The sequence below is a fragment of the Beta vulgaris genome, chromosome 5 (assembly GCF_026745355.1).
Source record: "Beta vulgaris subsp. vulgaris cultivar EL10 chromosome 5, EL10.2, whole genome shotgun sequence".
Taxonomy (NCBI): Eukaryota; Viridiplantae; Streptophyta; class Magnoliopsida; order Caryophyllales; family Amaranthaceae; genus Beta; species Beta vulgaris.
The window spans coordinates 29240625-29262335 of NC_079206.1; the positions used below are offsets into that span (position 1 = coordinate 29240625).

General features: G+C 34.7%; 1 protein-coding gene across 9 annotated transcripts; it reads left to right on the plus strand.

The window, feature by feature from the left end:
• Nucleotides 1-1200: 1200 nt before the first annotated feature.
• LOC104885237 (uncharacterized) lies at nt 1201-17312 on the plus strand. Of its 9 annotated transcripts, XM_048644646.2 has the most exons (7): nt 1201-1837; nt 2501-2589; nt 8460-8548; nt 15461-15547; nt 15881-16046; nt 16345-16422; nt 16999-17312. In XM_048644646.2, exons 3-7 carry the CDS (start codon nt 8540-8542, stop codon nt 17016-17018), a joined length of 360 nt encoding a protein of 119 aa, XP_048500603.1. In that variant the 5' UTR covers nt 1201-1837; nt 2501-2589; nt 8460-8539; the 3' UTR covers nt 17019-17312. The 9 variants fall into 9 exon arrangements, 2 of the variants coding, with proteins under 2 accessions (XP_048500603.1, XP_057251067.1); XM_057395084.1 differs by lacking the exons at nt 1201-1837; nt 2501-2589 and adding an exon at nt 7156-7795; XR_008969423.1 differs by lacking the exons at nt 15461-15547; nt 15881-16046 and having other exon boundaries at nt 1201-2589.
• Nucleotides 17313-21711: the final 4399 nt, after the last annotated feature.

Sequence of the window (21711 nt, forward strand, 5' to 3'; positions counted from 1 at the left end):
TTAGGTCGAAATTACGATGTTGGGCTAAGATGAGCATGAAACAGACATGGAAAATCGGAATTCAACGAATTCCGGTTCTATGCTCACGAACCCCTTAGAAAGTGTCAAAAATTAATCAAGGCTTGTGAATCGCTCAATTCTGATGTCCGAGCTAGGAGTTATGCCCAAATTACGATTGAAGGCACAGATGAGTACTAAACAGACACAAAAATCTGACTGCAAGGAATTCAGCTTCTGAACTCACGAGCCCCATAGAAATGGTAAAAAAACATGTAAGGCTTTGGAATCGCTCAATTCTGATGTTCAAGATAGGAATTAGGTCGAAATTACAATGTTGGGCTAATATGAGCATGAAACAGACACGAAAAATCGGACTTCAACGAATTCAACTTCTGAGCTCACGAACCCCTTAGAAATGGTAAAAAAAGATGTCAAAATGAGATGGACACAGACGCGAAAAATTGGGCTGCCAGGAATTCAGCTTCTGAGCTCAAGAACCCATTAGAAATGGTAAAAAAACCATGCCAGGCTTTGGAATCGCTCAATTTGATGTCCGAGATAGGAGTTAGGTCGAAATTACGATGTTGGGCCAAGATGAGCATGAAACAGACACGAAAAATCGGACTTCAACGAATTCAGGTTCTGAGCTCACGAACCCCTCAAAAATGGTAAAAATCCACTTCAGGGTTTCGAATTGCTCAATTATGATGTCCGAGCTAGGAGAGAGGCCCAAATTACGATTTTGGGCACAGATGAGTAGTGAACAGACACAAAAGATCTGACTGCAAGGAATTCAGGTTCTGAGCTCATGAACGCCTTAGAAATGGTAAAACAATATGTCAGGCTTTGGAAACACTCAGTTATGATGCGAACTAAGAGTTAGGCCCAACTTACGATGTTGGGCCAAGATGACCAGGTAAAAAAATAATTCAGGCTTTTTAATTGCTCAATTCTAATGTCCGAGTTAGGAGTTGGCCCTAATTACTATTTTTGTAACAACCCTTATTTTTAAGTAAGTTTAATAAAAGACTAATCAATTATCTTAGTTTAATTATTATATTTTAATAGTAGGATGGATTATAATATTTAAAGACAAAAGGGAACACAATTATTAAAATGGTAAATGATGTTATGGTATATGATTTTATGATGTATACCTTGATTTTTTTTTTAGAAAAAAAATAATAATAAAAAGAAAAAGAACACTATTATTTCTCTATAATGTATGTGGCTTATGTTGAGAATGCCACATTATTTCCTTGTTGTCAAATTCTCACAATTCTTCATTAAAGATATAAAGAACTCATACCCAATTTCCTCCTTCTTCATTCACTATTATATCTCTCAATTCCCTTCAACAGAATAAAAGAAACCCCAAACCCCAATTCATTTTCTCTCTCTCATTCACTGTCCTCCTTCTTCCTCTGTTCTGTCCGTCGAATTCAAGCAAGATGCACTCATTTTTTAGTCTTTGTTCCTTCATCAAAGTTGTAGATCTCTTCGAGATATTGAATTTAGACTCAAAAATTCTTCAATCGGAGTTCGGAGCTAGGAGTTATGATCTCTGGAAGTTGTAGTTGTTTGCTGCCACTGTTTCAGCATTATTTCTCTCTCCTCTTCTTCGTGGATGCTACTGCCACCTGATTTGTTGGTGTATGTTGTGGCTGTTGCATGTTGTTGTTGTCAAAGAATTCTTTCTTTTGCTTCTGTCCCATCGGTGCTGCTACTGTTTTCCGGTCCTCTTCGCCGGCGAGCTACCACCATCGAGGTTGTGCGCATCGTGTTGATTGGCTGAATTGAGTTCTTGTGTCTTGTTGTTTGTGAATTCCAAAATCAGGTATAACAATTAAGTTTTCATAAATATGATTTCCTAAAGATATAATTATTGTTGTTTGATTCAATTCAAATTGTTAAAGTTGATCATGATTTATGTTGGTAAACTTTTATTTTACATTGTAGCTTCCAAATTACTTTGTTCTGTCAGGAAGTTTTAAGTATATTTGTATACTTATAAACAATAACCAGTTTTAAGAGAAGATGTTTTTAATTCAGAATATAGTGGAACTAATAATCAAGATGGATATCATGTTCCAAACAAGTAACTTGCTGTGTTTTCTTTTCAATGGATTCAAGTGAGTTTTGTAAGAGCAATTTGATGATCTTGTTACGAAAATTAGATATGATAAAAGTTTGTTCAACTTAAGATTAAATCTTTCCTATTTATTTAATGGGTTGGGTTGAGATTTATAAATTGTATTTATATTTCTTAAGTTAGTTTATGAAATCAAATTATCATAAGCCATGTTGTTTAACAGTATCCTTTGTGAATTAGAATGAGGTTAACTGGAGTTAGAGATTGATATAGTGAATTGGATTAGTAGAATGGTTTGTAAATAAGGAGTTGTGGGTAGTTCATGAAAGAGGTTAGAAGGTATGAGAAAGTTAATTTCTTTATCTAATTGGTAGTAAGGATGTTGATTGTTGTTCATATTGTTGTGAGGTGATTGTTGGAGATTGATAAAGAATTTGGAAATGTTGGAACCTTGAAGATTATAATGGAATCGAGCGTTCTTTGGGGAAATGAAGGAGGTACACACATGTCCTTCCACTTTTCAAATATATTATTGATATTTCGATTGATCATATAAACTATATAAGTTGATCTTGATATGTTCTCATAAGTTAAACTTATGTTGATAAAAAAAATGTGATTTGTGTACTATATGGTTTCTGAAATACATGTTTTGAGTTTTAAGACAAAGGTAGAACTAAATCGCATGTTAAGTTCTATTGGTTATAAGTTATGTTTTTTGAGACTAATAGTATAAATTTGTTTGATGAACCATGTTTTGTGATATGAATAAGGCATGTACATTTGGTTCTAAATGAGAATTTCACTATATTTTCAATAGTTATAAGTTTGATTCTATGAGTTCAATGAGTTAATATTAGGGGAATGGATAAGGTTATGAAGCTCAATTATGATTTCAGAAAAGAGTTCGTTTATATATGGTTATAAATGTATAAACTTTATAAGACATAATACCTGTAAGTTGTTGAGAACCTCGGTATCACATTTGGTAACATTAATTCTTGTTCAAGTTTCGTGTATGAATTTTTAAGAAATCAATTATGATGTCTGATTACCCATTTCGAAATACATGCTTAGAGGTTGGAAGATATGGGTTTGGAGTTTGGTTGTAATTTCAGAGTACGCTATAACATGAGTTCTGGAGGACTATTATTGAGTACGGAAATATACATGTAGTAAACTATGAACTAAATAGTATGAACTATTATTATAGGAAATAAGTTCAGATTAAAAGGTTACATTATGTCATAGAAGGATAGCAACAAGGACTATTTGAGGAATTTGGGTTTGTAATATTGGAAAGTTATGTCAAAGTAGTTGTGGGACAAATTAGTAGATCGAAGAATTATGTTTGAGAATGTTAGTTATTATTTGAAAAGTGGAGTTGGGTGATTGTATAAGTTTTGGAGTGCCAACGTCAATTAATGGGTCAGTTGTCGATATAAAAATTATATGGTTCTTAAAGATCAGAGACTATAAAAGTATTATTGGAAGGTAAATATATATAGGGAATGAGAAACACTCAAAGTTGTAACATAGAGTTAAATAAATGAGTTTTGTAATAGTGATATCGATTATAAAAGGGCTGGAGTGATGGTTTTGGGAAGTATCAGACACTAAATTTGAGTTATGTTGACTAAGTCGAGGGAAGGTGATAACTGACTTTGGAAAACTTCTATTATGGGTATCAATGAGGAGTGTAAAAGAGCTTAGGAGTCTTATTTTCTAATTGGAGAGTAAAAATAGGAAATGGGAAGGTGGGAAGAGTATAAAATGTTATGTATAAAAGTCAAGTTAGATATCTAATTATTTGGAAGTGAATTTTGGAAATTCAACATTAATCTAAGGGTTAATAGAGTGGTTATGATAGCTTTGTGAGTCCAAGAAATGTTATAACCAAAATAAGTGTTTGAGACGAAATATTAAATATTGGGGGTAAGATCTGAAATGTGAAGGTCATACTAGAGAAATAAAGGATCAAGATATGGGTGGTGGTTTAAAAGAATATGAAACAGAGGAGGGTAACTTACAGTATTTAAGTTATGAAAGGTCATATGTGGAATTGGATTAAGTAAGAAAGTTTAAAGGTATAATTTTCTAGTAAGATAAGTAAGATTATATAAATGGATATTGGGAAAGAAAAAATATAAATCTATATAATAGAGAGCATGGTAATTAAAGTTATATAATGACAATACTAAGCGTATGGTTTAAGGCTAATATGAGCTTTCGGTACGAATACATGGGGACGTATGGTTGTGAATTATAAATTGAGAAGGATGAGGACAACGAGTGGAGTGTTGGGAAATATGGAGTGAGATTTTTGACTTGCTATAGTAATTGTAGGTGATTTATGATAATGTAATAAGGTTATATTCTGGCAATGAAAGTTCATGTATTGGGAATAAGAAAACCTTTAAGGGGAAAATTCATATCATGAGAATTTTGGAATGCATAGTTTAGATGCTATAAGTTAAAGACGGAAGTCCAAGTACAAAGAGAAACTATTATGATGAAGGGAATTGCCAAGACATGTTAGAGGATACCTTATAGTCTACAAGTAAAACATTACAGATTAATCGCACGAGCTTAGAATTGGGTCTCGATAATAGTTAATTATCTTATGAGTCTTGAGGTCATATTTTACATTTTTATCATGTTATGGGATCGACTGAGGAGAGACATTTGGTTTTTGAATACGTTTTATGTATATTACTTCCTTGAAAGGAATATTTGAGGTAAGTGAGATTATTTGATATTCGAGTTTGTGCTATTATAAGATTATTGAGGTTCAGGTATTTTGGATATGTTAATTACATTTCAACTTTGTTTTGTTTTATATTAATTTACGGACGGAGGTTTAAGTCGTTGATACACTTTGGAAGTGAGTATGCGATACGAATTAAGAACAAGAGTATAATAAGTTTGAAAGATATAACTTTGTGTTTTTGGGAAATAAGCATTATGATTTAGCGATTGTTTTATGGGGAAAGTAAACAGCATTTATGGAGCAAGATGCTCAATATGTGTTATGGAGCATGTATTGTTCCTTTGAGTAGTCATGATCCAAAGGTTATTGAGGTTAAGTTTTGGAAATTCCTAATTCGAAGTACCGAGCGGGAAGTATGTTCGTTTTAAGTTCAGTATTTTTGTTGTAATTATTTTGACAAAAGTTCCAAATGTTCAAGTTAACTCAACCTTTTGGTAAAGTTTAAATGAGCACACTAAGTGCCTATACGACTTTTACAAGCAGTAAAGAATTGATTATTTCCTTATATCTTTACACGTAACTAATATGTGAAATTGTTGACGTAACATAAAAGATTTCAAAAGAAGATCCAAGTCTTGCAATGATTAGCAACACCATAGTAGTGGTGATTATTTTTCCTCTTCATGGATAAATATGTGTTCTTTGAAACACGTGTGGTATTGATAAACTGTGCATTTAAACTATTTATGTAAATAAACTATGGATACAAGTGGGTAAAGGCCGATACCAAATAAGGTACGGTATGAACAACAACCCTTGGAGGATGGGTGATCTCCTTTCGAACCCTCGCTGGGTGGGTGAAGTCCAGCAGATAATAAAAATGGGACATGTCCTGGTTAAGGCTTGCAAGCATAAATATTTAAACGGTGGGGTGACGACCTCCATTAGCTTAGAAACAGTCGGCACCTTTGTAAGGAGCCCCCCTCTATTCTTGTTCGCTTTACCCAAGTAAATTAAATGCTCTAGACCCAAAAGGGTTTTGAATGATCGAAGTGGTGATCTTCATGATAAAAATTCTTACGTTAATACGATTGTGCAAGGATGGAAATCCTGAAATTTTTAAGCAAGTACTTTACTTGTGAAACATGCCGAATTTCTAGCATGAATTGTATACGAATGGTCTTAAGCCACCAAAATGAGGTTTTGGGATGAGCTTATGTATTTCTAACTATTTGAATTTAAGTATTTTGAAGTTTGGGAATGTTCCACTTGATTAATAATAAACCGCACAACTATATTTTAAGCCACTAAAATGAATTTCTGGTTGGACAGTGTGTGTACTCAGTTTTCCTGATTTTGTTCTTGAACCTGTCCTGGTGGGGGCAGAGTTCTTTGTTAGTGATCTTGCAGGTTCGTATGTGGAAAGCTCGAAATGGAGTAAAAGGAAGAATTTAAGTATCAAGGTTATAATGAGATGTAAGGGTTCCGAAGTTGTATTTGGGATTATTTATCCTTATTTATGAATAAATTATTATATTGCTTTAGAAGTCGAGCAAGGTATTATTGTAATATGTTATTGGTTATTGAGGATGTGTTGTGGGCCCTGACCCACAGGTCCAGGATCGTGTATTGAAGGTTTTATTCCGCTGCGAGTAAATAATTAATTCGAGGCTATTAAGTGTTAATTGAGTCTTATGAATGTTAAGTATGATTAGCTAACAGCTCGGAAGTGCGGGCTGTTACAGGTGGTATCAGAGCATGGTTGTTTCGGAGTTGGCATGATCTTCATATCATGGCATATGAGTTTAAGAAAGATATTTGGGAATGTTTGCAATTGATTTGGGTTATTAATTAGCTGAAAATTGAGGGATTTGAATTGAGAAATTGAAGATTGAGTGTTGTGAAATTTGCAAAAGTAAAAAGTTGTATTGGGTTTTAGATTGGAGTGGTTATAAGAGGAAGATCGAATTATATTGATTGAGATTGCAGAAAGTTAGGAAATTTTTTCTTTTGAGATATTATAGTTCGTTATTAGTTTTGAGCTAATTTTTGAGAAATGTTTTATGCGATGTATTCGTTTTGGAAATAATCTAAAGTTTTACGTTTTTAAATTTCGAGGACGAAATTTATTTTAAGGGTGGTATATTGTAACATCCCTTATTTTTAAGTAAGTTTAATAAAAGACTAATCAATTATCTTAGTTTAATTATTATATTTTAATAGTAGGATGGATTATAATATTTAAAGACAAAAGGGAACACAATTATTAAAATGGTAAAATGATGTTATGGTATATGATTTTATGATGTATACCTTGATTTTTTTTTAGAAAAAAAATAATAATAATAAAAAGAAAAAAGAACACTATTATTTCTCTATAATGTATGTGGCTTATGTTGAGAATGCCACATTATTTCCTTGTTGTCAAATTCTCACAATTCTTCATTAAAGATATAAAGAACTCATACCCAATTTCCTCCTTCTTCATTCACTATTATATCTCTCAATTCCCTTCAACAGAATAAAAGAAACCCCAAACCCCAATTCATTTTCTCTCTCTCATTCACTGTCCTCCTTCTTCCTCTGTTCTGTCCGTCGAATTCAAGCAAGATGCACTCATTTTTTAGTCTTTGTTCCTTCATCAAAGTTGTAGATCTCTTCGAGATATTGAATTTAGACTCAAAAAGTTCTTCAATCGGAGTTCGGAGCTAGGAGTTATGATCTCTGGAAGTTGTAGTTGTTTGCTGCCACTGTTTCAGCGTGTTTTCTCTCTCCTCTTCTTCGTGGATGCTGCTGCCACCTGATTTGTTGGTGTTGTGGCTGTTGCATGTTGTTGCTGTCAAAAAATTCTTTCTTTTGCTTCTGTCCCATCGGCGCTGCTACTGTTTTCCGGTCCTCTTCGCCGGCGAGCTACCACCATCGAGGTTGTGCGCATTGTGTTGATTGGCTGAATTGAGTTCTTGTGTCTTGTTGATTGTGAATTCCAAAATCAGGTATAACAATTAAGTTTTCATAAATATGATTTCCTAAAGATATAATTATTGTTGTTTGATTCAATTCAAATTGTTAAAGTTGATCATGATTTATGTTGGTAAACTTTTATTTTACATTGTAGCTTCCAAATTACTTTGTTCTGTCAGGAAGTTTTAAGTATATTTGTATACTTATAAACAATAACCAGTTTTAAGAGAAGATGTTTTTAATTCAGAATATAGTGGAACTAATAATTAAGATGGATATCATGTTCCAAACAAGTAACTTGCTGGGTTTTCTTTTCAATGGATTCAAGTGAGTTTTGTAAAAGCAATTTGATGATCTTGTTACGAAAATCAGATATGATAAAAGTTTGTTCAACTTAATGATTAAATCTTTCCTATTTATTTAATGGGTTGGGTTGAGATTTATAAATTGTATTTATATTTCTTAAGTTAGTTTATGAAATCAAATTATCATAAGCCATGTTGTTTAACAGTATCCTTTGTGAATTAGAATGAGGTTAACTGGAGTTAGAGATTGATATAGTGAATTGGATTAGTAGAATGGTTTGTAAATAAGGAGTTGTGGGTAGTTCATGAAAGAGGTTAGAAGGTATGAGAAAGTTAATTTCTTTATCTAATTGGTAGTAAGGATGTTGATTGTTGTTCATATTGTTGTGAGGTGATTGTTGGAGATTGATAAAGAATTTGGAAATGTTGGAACCTTGAAGATTATAATGGAATCGAGCGTTCTTTGGGGAAATGAAGGAGGTACACACATGTCCTTCCACTTTTCAAATATATTATTGATATTTCGATTGATCATATAAACTATATAAGTTGATCTTGATATGTTCTCATAAGTTAAACTTATGTTGTATAAAAAAAATGTGATTTGTGTACTATATGGTTTCTGAAATACATGTTTTTGAGTTTTAAGACAAAGGTAGAACTAAATCGCATGTTAAGTTCTATTGGTTATAAGTTATGTTGTTTCGAGACTCGACAGTATAAATTTGTTTGATGAACCATGTTTTGTGATATGAATAAGGCATGTACATTTGGTTCTAAATGAGAATTTCACTATATTTTCAATAGTTATAAGTTTGATTCTATGAGTTCAATGAGTTACATATTAGGGGAATGGATAAGGTTATGAAGCTCAATTATGATTTCAGAAAAGAGTTCGTTTATATATGGTTATAAATGTATAAACTTTATAAGAGCATAATACCTGTAAGTTTTGAGAACCTCGGTATCACTTTTGGTAACATTAATTCTTGTTCAAGTTTCGTGTATGAATTTTTAAGAAATCAATTATGATGTCTGATTACCCATTTCGAAATACATGCCTTAGAGGTTGGAAGATATGGGTTTGGAGTTATGGTTGTAATTTCAGAGTACGCTATAACATGAGTTCTGGAGGACTATTATTTGAGTACGGAAATATACATGTAGTAAACTATGAACTAAAATAGTATGAACTATTATTAATAGGAAAATAAGTTTAGATTAAGAAGGTTACATTATGTCATAGAAGGATAGCAACAAGGACTATCTAAGGAATTTTGGGTTCTGTAATATTGGAAAGTTATGTCAAAGTAGTTGTGGGACAAATTAGTAGATCGAAGAATTATGTTTGAGAATGTTAGTTATTATTTGAAAAGTGGAGTTGGGTGATTGTATAAGTTTTGGAGTGCCAACGTCAATTAATGGGTCAGTTGTCGATATAAAAATTATATGGATCTTATAGATCAGATGACTATAAAAGTATATTATTGGAAGGTAAATATATATAGGGAATGAGAAACACTCAAAGTTGTAACATAGAGTTAAATAAATGAGTTTTGTAATAGTGATATCGATGTAAAAGGGCTGGAGTGATGGTTTTGGGAAGTATCAGACACTAAATTTGAGTTATGTTGACTAAGTCGAGGGAAGGTGATAACTAAGTTTGGAAAACTTCTATTATGGGTATCAATGAGGAGTGTAAAAGAGCTTAGGAGTCTTATTTTCTAATTGGAGAGAAAAATAGGAAATGGGAAGGTGGGAAGAGTATAAAATGTTATGTATAAAAGTCAAGTTAAATATCTAATTATTTGGAAATGAATTTTGGAAATTCAACATTAATCTAAGGGTTAATAGAGTGGTTACGATAGCTTTGTGAGTCCAAGAAATGTTATAACCAAAATAAGTGTTTGAGACGAAATATTAAATATTGAGGGGTAAGATCTGAAATGTGAAGGTCATACTAGAGAAATAAAGGATCAAGATATGGGTGGTGGTTTAAAAGAGTATCAAACAGAGGAGTGTAACTTACAGTATTTAAGTTATGAAAGGTCATATGTGGAATTGGATTAAGTAAGAAAGTTTAAAGGTATAATTTTCTAGTAAGATAAGTAAGATTATATAAATGGATAATGGGAAAGAAAAAAATATAAATCTATATAATAGAGAGCATGGTAATTAAAGTTATATAATGACAATACTAAGCGTATGGTGTTAAGGCTAATATGAGCTTTCGGTACGAATACATGGGGACGTATGGTTGTGAATTATAAATTGAGAAGGATGAGGACAACGAGTGGAGTTTGGGAAATATGGAGTGAGATATTTTGACTTGCTATAGTAATTGTAGGTGATTTATGATAATGTAATAAGGTTATATTCTGGCAATGAAAGTTCATGTATTGGGAATAAGAAAACCTTTAAGGGGAAAATTCATATCATGAGAATTTTGGAATGCCATAGTTTAGATGCTATAAGTTAAAGACGGAAGTCCAAGTACAAAGAGAAACTATTATGATGAAGGGAATTGCCAAGACATGTTAGAGGATACCTTATAGTCTACAAGTAAAACATTACAGATTAATCGCACGAGCTTAGAATTGGGTCTCAATAATAGTTAATTATCTTATGAGTCTTTGAGAGTCATATTTTACATTTTTATCATGTTATGGGATCGACTGAGGAGAGACATTTGGTTTTTGAATACGTTTTATGTATATTACTTCCTTGAAAGGAATATTTGAGGTAAGTGAGATTATTTGATATTCGAGTTTGTGCTATTATAAGATTATTGAGGTTCAGGTATTTTGGATATGTTAATTACATTTCAACTTTGTTTTTGTTTTATATTAATTTACGGACGGAGGTTTAAGTCGTTGATACACTTTGGAAGTGAGTATGCGATACGAATTAAGAACAAGAGTATAATAAGTTTGAAAGATATAACTTTGTGTTTTTGGGAAAATAAGCATTATGATTTAGCGATTGTTTTATGGGGAAAGTAAACAGCATTTATGGAGCAAGATGCTCAATATGTGTTATGGAGCATGTATTGTTCCTTTGAGTAGTCATGATCCAAAGGTTATTGAGGTTAAGTTTTGGAAATTCCTAATTCGAAGTACCGAGCGGGAAGTATGTTCGTTTTAAGTTCAGTATTTTTGTTGTAATTATTTTGACAAAAGTTCCAAATGTTCAAGTTAACTCAACCCTTTTGGTAAAGTTTAAATGAGCACACTAAGTGCCTATACGACTTTTACAAGCAGTAAAGAATTGATTATTTCCTTATATCTTTACACGTAACTAATATGTGAAATTGTTGATGTAACATAAAAGATTTCAAAAGAAGATCCAAGTCTTGCAATGATTAGCAACACCATAGTAGTGGTGATTATTTTTCCTCTTCATGGATAAATATGTGTTCTTTGAAACACGTGTGGTATTGATAAACTGTGCATTTAAACTATTTATGTAAATAAACTATGGATACAAGTGGGTAAAGGCCGATACCAAATAAGGTACGGTATGAACAACAACCCTTGGAGGATGGGTGATCTCCTTTCGAACCCTCGCTGGGTGGGTGAAGTCCAGCAGATAATAAAAATGGGACATGTCCTGGTTAAGGCTTGCAAGCATAAATATTTAAACGGTGGGGTGACGACCTCCATTAGCTTAGAGACAGTCGGCACCTTTATAAGGAGCCCCTCTCTATTCGTGTTCGCTTTACCCAAGTAAATTAAATGCTTTAGACCCAAAAGGGTTTTGAATGATCGAAGTGGTGATCTTCATGATAAAAATTCTTACGTTAATACGATTGTGCAAGGATGGAAATCCTGAAATTTTTAAGCAAGTACTTTACTTGTGAAACATGCCGAATTTCTAGCATGAATTGTATACGAATGGTCTTAAGCCACCAAAATGAGGTTTTGGGATGAGCTTATGTATTTCTAACTATTTGAATTTAAGTATTTTTGAAGTTTGGGAATGTTCCACTTGATTAATAATAAACCACACAACTATATTTTAAGCCACTAAAATGAATTTCTGGTTGGATAGTGTGTGTACTCAGTTTTCCTGATTTTGTTCTTGGAACCTGTCCTTGTGGGGGCTGAGTTCTTTGTTAGTGATCTTGCAGGTTCGTATGTGGAAAGCTCGAAATGGAGTAAAAGGAAGAATTTAAGTATCAAGGTTATAATGAGATGTAAGGGTTCCGAAGTTGTATTTGGGATTATTTATCCTTATTTATGAATAAATTATTATATTGCTTTAGAAGTCGAGCAAGGTATTATTGTAATATGTTATTGGTTATTGAGGATGTGTTGTGGGCCCTGACCCACAGGTCCAGGATCGTGTATTGAAGGTTTTATTCCGCTGAGAGTAAATAATTAATTCGAGGCTATTAAGTGTTAATTGAGTCTTATGAATGTTAAGTATGATTAGCTAACAGCTCGGAAGTGTGGGCTGTTACAATTTTGAGCCAAGATGAGAAGCACACAAACGGGGAAAATTGGGCTGCAAAGAATTCAGCTTCTGAGCTCACGAGTCCCTTCCAAATGGTAAAAAAAACATGTCAGGCTTTGGAATCGCTCAATTCTGATGTCCGAGATAGGATTTAGATCGAAATTACGATGTTATGCCAAAATGAGCATGAAACAAACACGAAAAATCGGACTTCAACGAATTCAGCTTCTGAGCTCACGAACCCCTTAGAAATGGTAAAAAACCAATTCAGGGTTTTGAATTGCTCAATTCTGATGTCCGAGCTAGCAGTTAGGCCCAAATTACAATTTTGGGCACATACGAGTAGTAAACAGACACAAAAAATCTGACCGCAAGGAATTCAGATTCTAAGCTCATGAACGCCTTAGAAATTGTAAAAAAAACATGCCAGGCTTTGGAATCACTCAGTTTTGATGTCCGAGTTAAGAGTTAGGCCCAAATTACGATGTTGGGCGAAGATGACGAGGAAACAGACATGAAAAATCGTACTTCAACGAATGCAGCTTCTTAGCTCACGAACTCTTTAGAAATTGTAAAAATACAATTCAGGCTTTTGAATTGCTCAATTCTAATGTCCGAGCTAGGACTTGCCCCTAATTACGATTTTGGGCCAAGATGAGCATGAAACGGATGTGAAAATCAGACTTAAACGAATTAAGTTTCTCAGCTCATGAACCCCTTAGAAATGGTAAAAAATACATTTCATGCTTTTGAATCGCTCAATTCTGATGTCCGAGATAGGAGTTAGGTCGATATTGCGATGTTGAGCTAAAATGAGCAGGAAACAGACACGAAAAATCGGACTTCAACGACATCAGTTGCTGACCTCACGAACTCCTTAGAAATGGTAAAAAAAACAATTCAGGCTTTTCAATTGCTTAATTCTTAAGTCCGAGCTAGGAGTCAGGCTGTAATTACGATTTCGGGCCAAGATGAGCAAGAAACAGACGCGAAAAATCGGACTTCAACGAATTTAGCTTCTCTGCTCACAAACCCCTTAGAAATGGTAAAAACAACATTTCAGGCTTTTGAATCGCTCAATTTTGAGGTCTGAGCTAGGAGTTAGTCCCAAATTACAATTTTGGGCCAAGATGAGAAGGACACGGACGTGAAAAATTGGGCTGCAAGGAATTCAACTTCTGAGTTCACAAACCCCTTAGAAATGGTAAAAAACCATGCAAGGCTTTGGAATCGCTCAATTCTAATGTCCGAGATAGGAGTTAGGTAGAAATTACGATGTTGGGCCAAGATGAGCATGAAACAGACACGACAAATCGGACTTCAACGAATTCCGCTTCTAAGCTCATGAACCCCTTAGAAAGTGTAAAAAATTAATTAAGGCTTTTGAATCGCTCAATTCTGATGTCCGAGCTAGGAGTGAGGCCCAAATTACGATTTTAGGCATAAATGAGTACTAAACAGACACAAAAAATCTGACTGCAAGGAATTCAGCTTCTGAGCTCACGAACCCCATAGAAATGGTAAAAAACCAATTAAGGCTTTTGAATCTCTCAACTCTGATGTCCGAGCTAGGAGTTAGGCCCAAACACTACTACAAAAATGGTCAAAGAGACTACCTATAGGAGACCGGTTGAGGTTACTAACCTATTTTTTAAATATAGGAAACCATTGATTATCTAAAACCAGTCTCTTAAGTCTAACTATTTTGACTAATTAATAAAGTTGTTGTGAAATAAGAGACTGCTTCCAAGTAAAACCGGTTTCCTTGAAATTTTTTAATTTTTTAATTTAATTTTACTTTTTGAAGCAACAAATACAATAAAAATAACCACCACTCCTAGTATTACTGCAAGGGATAGAAGTTTAGGGATCCCGCCATACTTAAAGGCTTGAAGCCACGCACTATCACTAAAACCACCCACTCCCATCACTAAAACCACCACTCCCCGTAATCCAAAGTATCCCGTCACAATTCCACCTAAATTCCCCTCAATTTTCAATTTAATTCACAATTGAAAAACTCGAATTCCTTTTTCGCAATTAATTACAGTTTTTCACCACTCGCAAGTTGCAATTCCAGTACCGGCGACGACATGTCGTTCTTTCTCTAGCTTAGCCACCGGCGGCCGCCACACCCATTGCATAGCACTTGTCGCGCCTCCCTCTCTTCGGTTTTGTTATCTTCTCTCCTTCAATAATACACTGTTCCATTGTAGTGTAAACTAAAAATAGAAATTCGGTGTAATTTTAGGTTTTTTTTTGTGTGGATAATTGGTTTTGGTTTGGTTTGGTTTGTTTGGTGTAGTAGATTGTAACTAGAGTGAGATCCCAAGTGATGATTGACTCATTCTTTACTAGAATTAGTCTAAGAAAATCGCTTAATTACTCGGATTGCTGGTCCTCATAAGTTAAAGCTGTATTTAATTGGATTTCTTGCTGTTCAGCTTCTATTATATTCTACACACCAAGGTATGGGGACTGGGGATGCCTCCAATAGTGCTTACATATGCAAGGTATGGCAAAAAGAAGGGAATGAGTGAGAATGCTGAGCATAACAGGTGTTTGTTAGAATAATTGGGTAGAGAGAGGAAAAGGGTATTCAGAAAATTTTAAGGGAAATCACTTAGTGGGAGAGTTCTTGGCCTCTCAGATGCCATGAGAAACTTGTAATTATTTCTGCTTTTTCATCAATCAAACATCTCTACCTTCTTTGATGAGCTCTGTTTTTCCTTGTTGTCAGTTGTCATATCTTATTGCTAAATTACCGAGCAATCTATCTAATGACAACCCTCGATAATGATTTCTTTTTTCTGTTTCTAATAATGTTATGAAAAATGCACGTGGCACCATAAGAATGAGCTTATAGCTTGAGAGTTCCTGAATCCCAATGTTATGAACCTCTATAGACAATTAACTTTTGAGATATTCCTTTTGCAGAAAGGAGTCCTTGTCTTCGATGTGGCCCAATTTGATGGGATTCTGAAAAAGTTATCTGAATTTAACAATAGCCTCTCCTCTGACCGGGTAGGTACTTTGCATATGTGCCTCATCGATTGTGATCTTGTATCAATTCATCCCCTCCACTCTCAAAGTATGTAGATACTTTTCTACAATTTGTTGGATATTAGAATTGTTCGTTGCTGTCATATTATGCTTATTATGGTGAATCCTAATAGTTACAAAAATGAAGAAACTAATACGTAATGGATGGTGACATTAATTTGTATACAGGTGCATTTTTATTTTTTTGTGATTACAGAATTGATATGACCTACTTGGTTTCCTTTTGGCTCTAATTTTGCTTATCTCCTGTTGTGAATTCGACTTCTTGATAAGTTTATATGATCCATGTTAAAGAACCAGACACAGCTCTCTCTTACAGAAGTGGAAACGTCTAGAATTGGTGCTGTTGTAAAGATTTTGAAAGATACATCATATCATCACAGTAGCAGTTTTGCGGATGTGGACATTGACTTTTTGTTAAAACTACTGAGCTCCTGGCCATTATCTATGATTTTTCCAGGTTTGTTTTCTCAAAGATGCAGACATCTTTGTTGTTTTATATTTGCATTGCTCAAACAATGTTGTGGATTATCCTTCTTTAGGAAACGAGCATCAATGATGTTGATGTACTTGATATGTCGTTTTCCAGAATCCTGATAATGTCTGTGGATATGCTTGTTTTTTTCTCTTTTAATTATTGATCTCTGTCTTGCAGTATCTTGTCTTCATGTGGAAATGTCTCACACATATGCCATCTGCTAGTTTTAGAAACTGTGCTTTCTTCTCATCCTTGTAATTTTTTTTTTTGCTTGCTGCAGTTATCTATATCCTGCAAATGGTCATTTTGCACCCAGATGGAGCTTCTAAACTGCTCAAGCACCTAAATAGTGGAAATGGTATTTCAAACTTCTTGCCTTTGGATTTTTTGTTAAGTCTTTTTTTGCTTTCATATCTTAGTACGCTTGTAAAACAAGGATAACAAAGAGGGATATCCATATTTAAGGGTGCACAGATGCCAATAAGCTCTTAAAATATGAAAATTGCATACCCATTATTTATAGCAGTAAAAAATTATGATATGCACTGAGCTGTAGCTGTATGTTGGCTTTTGCTTTCTTTCAAGATGCAATCTGTATAAAAGAGGGATATCCATGTTTAAAGGGTCCTGAAGACACAAATTCAGAATCCAGCACTATCTCAAATATGTGAAATGTGCATACCCAATATTTTCAGTAGTAAAACAGGAGAATATGCTATGAACTGTAGCTATATATATGTTGATTTTGCTTGCTCTCGTAATCCAATCTGTATTTTTTTCGTAATGAGGAAAGATATGAATACAATGTGTCTGTTGGTGCATTCTTGAACCTATAGGAAAGATATTTTTTTTTTCATGTATTTTTTGCTCTTGAAACTTATAAAATACATATTTATACTAATTCTAATTATTATTATCTGAAATTATTTTGTAGTACTTTCCAGGGATTCCTAGCACTTATTCCCAAGAGATGATTGACGAGCTAAGAGATATGTGGGTGAATTATTTAAACAATCAAACATAAGACGATGGAGATTGAAGACGACGGTCAAGTTTGAATTGTACATATTATTTGATTATTTTAGAATTTTAGTTTTAGTAGCTAGCATTTATATTATAGAAACTTTTTTACGACATTATTAGAAGAAATTTATGCTTTGAATGAGATTGGTTTTGTATATAAATTAAATGTAGCAAATATTATTTTTGACATGATAAATAAAGCAAGCAAGAATTTATGTTTCATAATATTATTGTGGCTATTTATAAATTGTTATACAAACCTGTCAAAAAAAAATTTATTGTTTTATTAGAAAAAAAAAACATATATACAAGGAACCGCAAATACAGGATAATGTACGTATATTGTAACATTTTACTTAAAAAAAATGTATAATAAACCTAAGAAACCGGTTGTGGTCAATAAATGGTTTCAAAGGGTAAGGCAATGAGACTGGTTTTTAATATTAAATGGTCTCCTAACCTCTTTACATATTATATATACACTTATCTAAGAGACTCGTTTAACCTGTCAACTAGTCTCCTAGATAAACAAGGAAACCAGACATTATAACCGGTCTCTTAGCCTAGGACACCTGCGAGATGGAGATTTGTTATAGTACGGTTTCCTATGCCATTTTCAACCGGGTTCCTAGACCTTTTTTGTAGTAGTGAAATTACGATTTTAGGCACAGATGAGTACTAAATAGACACAAAAAAATCTGACTGCGAGGAATTCAGGTTTTGAGCTCACAAACCCCTTAGAAATGGTAAAAAAAACATGTCAGGCTTTGGAATAGCTCAATTCTGATGTCCGAGATAGGAGTTAGGTCGAAATTACGATGTTAGGCCAAGATGAGCATGAAACAGGCACGGAAAATCGGACTTCAACGAATTCAGCTTATGAGATCACGAACACCTTAGAAATGGTAAAAAAACCAATTTAGGATTTTGAATTGCTCAATTCTGATGTCCGGGCTAGGAGTTAGGCCCAAATTATGATTTTTGGCACTAATGAATAGTAAACAGACACAAAAAATCTGACTGCAAGGAATTCAGCTTCTGAGCTCACGAACCCCTTAGAAATGATAAAAAGACAAGTTAGGCTTTAGAATCGCCTAATTATGATGTCCGAGCTAGGAGTTAGGCCCAAATTATAATGTTGGGCCAAGATGAGCAAGAAACAGACACGAAAAATCATACTTCAACGAATTTAGCTTTTGAACTCACAAACCCCTTAGAAATGGTAAAAGAAACATTTCAGGCTTTTGAATCGCTCAATTTTGAGGTCCGGGCTAGGAGTTAGTCCCAAATTAAAATTTTGAGCCAAGATAAAAAAAGACACAGATGCGAAAAATTGGGATTCAAGGAATTAAGCTTCTGAGCTCACGAACCCCTTAGAAATGGTGAAAAAAACATGTCAGGCTTTGGAATCGCTCAATTCTGATGTCCGAGATAGGAGTTAGGTCGAAATTACGATGTTGGGCCAATATGAGCATCAAACAGACACGAAAAATCGGACTTCAACGAATTTAGCTTCTCAGCTCACAAACCCCTTAGAAATAGTAAAAAAAACAATTTAGTCTTTTGAATCGCTCAATTTTGAGGTTCGAGCTAGGAGTTAGTCCCAAATTACAATTTTGAGCCAAGATGAGAAGGACACAGACACGAAAAATTGGGCTGCAAGGAATTCAGCTTCTGAGCTCACGAACCCCTTAGAAATGGTAAAAACCATGCAAGGCTTTGGAATCGCTCAATTCTGAAGTCCATGATAGGAGTTAGCTCGAAATTACGATGTTGGGCCAAGATGAGCATGAAACACACACGAAAAATCGGACTTCAACGAATTGCACTTTTAAGTTTACGAACCCCTTGGATAGTGTAAAAAATTAATTAAGGCATTTAAATTGCTCAATTCTGATGTCCGAGCTAGGAGTTACGCCCCAATTACGATTTTAGGCACAGATGAGTACTAAACAGACACAAAAAATCTGACTGCAAGGAATTCAGTTTGTGAGCTCACGAACCTCGTAGAAATGGTAAAAAACCAATTAAGGCATTTGAATCGCTCAATTCTAATGTCCGAGCTAGAAGTTAGGCCCAAATTACGATTTTGGGCACAAATGAGTACTAAATAGACACAAAAAATCTGACTGCGAGGAATTCAGGTTCTAAGGTCACGAACCCCTTAGAAATGGTAAAAAAAAAAACATGTCAGGCTTTTGAATCGCTCAATTCTGATGTCCGAGATAGGAGTTAGGTCGAAAGTACGATGTTAGGCAAGATGTGCATGAAAGAGACACGAAAAATCGGACTTCAACAAATTCAGCTTCTGAGCTCATGAACCCCTTAGAAATGGTAAAAAAACCAATTCAGGCTTTTAAATTGCTCAATTATGATGTCCGAGCTAGGAGTTAGGTACAAATTACGATTTTGGGCACATATGAGTAGTAAACAGACACAAAAAATCTGACTTCAACGAATTCAGCTTCTAAGCTCACGAAACCCTTAGAAGTGGTAAAAAAAACTTCCAGGCTTTGGCATCGCCTAATTATAATGTCCGAGCTAGGAGTTAGGCCCAAATAACGATGTTAGGCACAGATGAGCAGAAAACAGACACAAAAAATCTGACTGCAAGGACTTCAGCTTCTGAGCTCACGAACCCCTTAGAAATTGTAAAAAAAAATCATTTCAGGCTTTTGAATCGCTCAATTTTGAGGTCCGAGCTAGGAGTTAGTCCCAAATTACAATTTTGAGTTAAGATGAGAAAGACACAGACGCGAAAAATTGGGCTGCAAAGAATTGAGCTTCTGAGCTCACGATCCCCTTTGAAATGGTAAAAAAACATGTCAGGCTTTGGAATCGCTCAATTCTGATATCCGAGATAGGAGTTCGGTCGAAATTACGATGTTGGGCTAATATAAGCATGAAACAGACACAAAAAATTGGACTTCAACAAATTCAGCTTCTGAGCTCAATTCTGATGTCCGAGCTAGGAGTTAGGCCCATATTACGATTTTGGGCACAGATGAGTAGTAAACAGACATAAAAAATCAGACTGCAAGGAATTCAGCTTCTGAGCTCACGAACCCCTTAGAAATGATAAAGAAACATTTTAGGCATTTGAATCGCTCAATTTTGAGGTCCGAGCTAGGAGATAGTCCCAAATTACAATTTTGAGCCAAAATGAGAAAGAGACAGACGAGAAAAAATTGGGCTGCAAGGAATTAAGGTTCTGAGATCACGAGCCCCTTAGAAATGGTAAAAAAAAACATGTCAGGCTTTGGAATCGCTCAATACTGATGTCCGAGATAAGAGTTAGGTCGAAATTACGATGCTGGGCCAAGATGAGCATGAAACGGACACGAAAAATCATACTTCAACGAATTCAGCTTTTGAGGTCACAATCCACTTAGAAATGGTAAAAAAACAATTCAGGCTTTTGAATCACTCAATTCTGATGTCCGAGCTAGCAGTTAGGCCCAAATTACGATTTTGGGCACAGATGAGTACTAAACAGACACAAAAAATTTGACTGCAAGGAATATAGGTTCTAAGCTCACGAACTCCTTAGAAATGGTAAAAAAAAACGTGTCAGGCTTTGGAATCACTTAATTCTAATGTCCGAGATAGGAGTTAGGTCGAAATTACGATGTTGGGCCAAGATGACCAGGAAACATACATGAAAAATCTTATTTCAACGAATGCAGCTTCTGAGCTCATGAACTCCTTAGAAATGGTAAAAAGACAATTCAGGCTTTTGAATTGCTCAATTATAATGTCGGAGCTAGGAGTTAGGCCCTAATTACGATTTTGGGACAAGATGAGCAAGAGACGGACGCGAAAAATCAGACTTAAACGAATATAGCTTCTCAGTTCACGAACCCCTTAAATATGGTAAAAAAAAATTTGAGCTAGGAGTTAGTCCCAAATTACAATTTTGAGCCAAGATGAGAAGGACGCAAAAGGGGAAAATTGGGCTGCAAGGAATTCAGCTTCTGAGCTCACGAGCCCCTTCCAAATGGTAAAAAAACATGTCAGGCTTTGGAATCGCTCAATTCTGATGTCCGAGATAGGAGTTAGGTCGAAATTACGATGGTGGGCTAAGATGAGCAAGCAACAGACACGAAAAATCGGACTTACACGAAATCAGCTGCTGAGCTCATGAACTCTTTAGAAATTATAAAAAAAAATTCAGGCTTTTGAATTGCTCAATTCTAATGTCCGAGCTAGGAGTTAGGCTCTAACTACAATTTTGGCCCAAGATGAGCCAGAAACGGACGCAAAAAATCGGACTTTACCGAATTTAGCTTCTCAGCTCACGAACCCCTTAGAAATGGTTAAAAAAACATTTCAAGCTTTTGAATCGCTCAATCTTGAGGTCCAAGCTAGGAGTTAGTCCCAAATTAAAATTTTGAGCCATGATGAAAAGGACACAGACACAAAAAATCTAACTGCAAGGAATTTATCTTCTGAGCTGACAAACCCCTTAGAAATGGTAAAAAACCATCCCAGGCTTTTGAAACGCTCAATTCTGATGTCCGAGCCCTGTTAGGCCCAAATTACGATGTTGAGCATAGATGAGTACTATACAGACACGAAAAATCTGACTGCAAGGAATTCAGCTTCTGAGCTCACGAACCACTTT

Bases quoted from the DNA above. Each gene is read 5' to 3' on its own strand.
- LOC104885237 (XM_048644646.2), top strand. The intron at 15,548-15,880 runs GTAGGTACTTTG...TCCATGTTAAAG, and splicing joins ATAGCCTCTCCTCTGACCGG to AACCAGACACAGCTCTCTCT. The intron at 16,047-16,344 runs GTTTGTTTTCTC...TGCTTGCTGCAG, and splicing joins ATTATCTATGATTTTTCCAG to TTATCTATATCCTGCAAATG.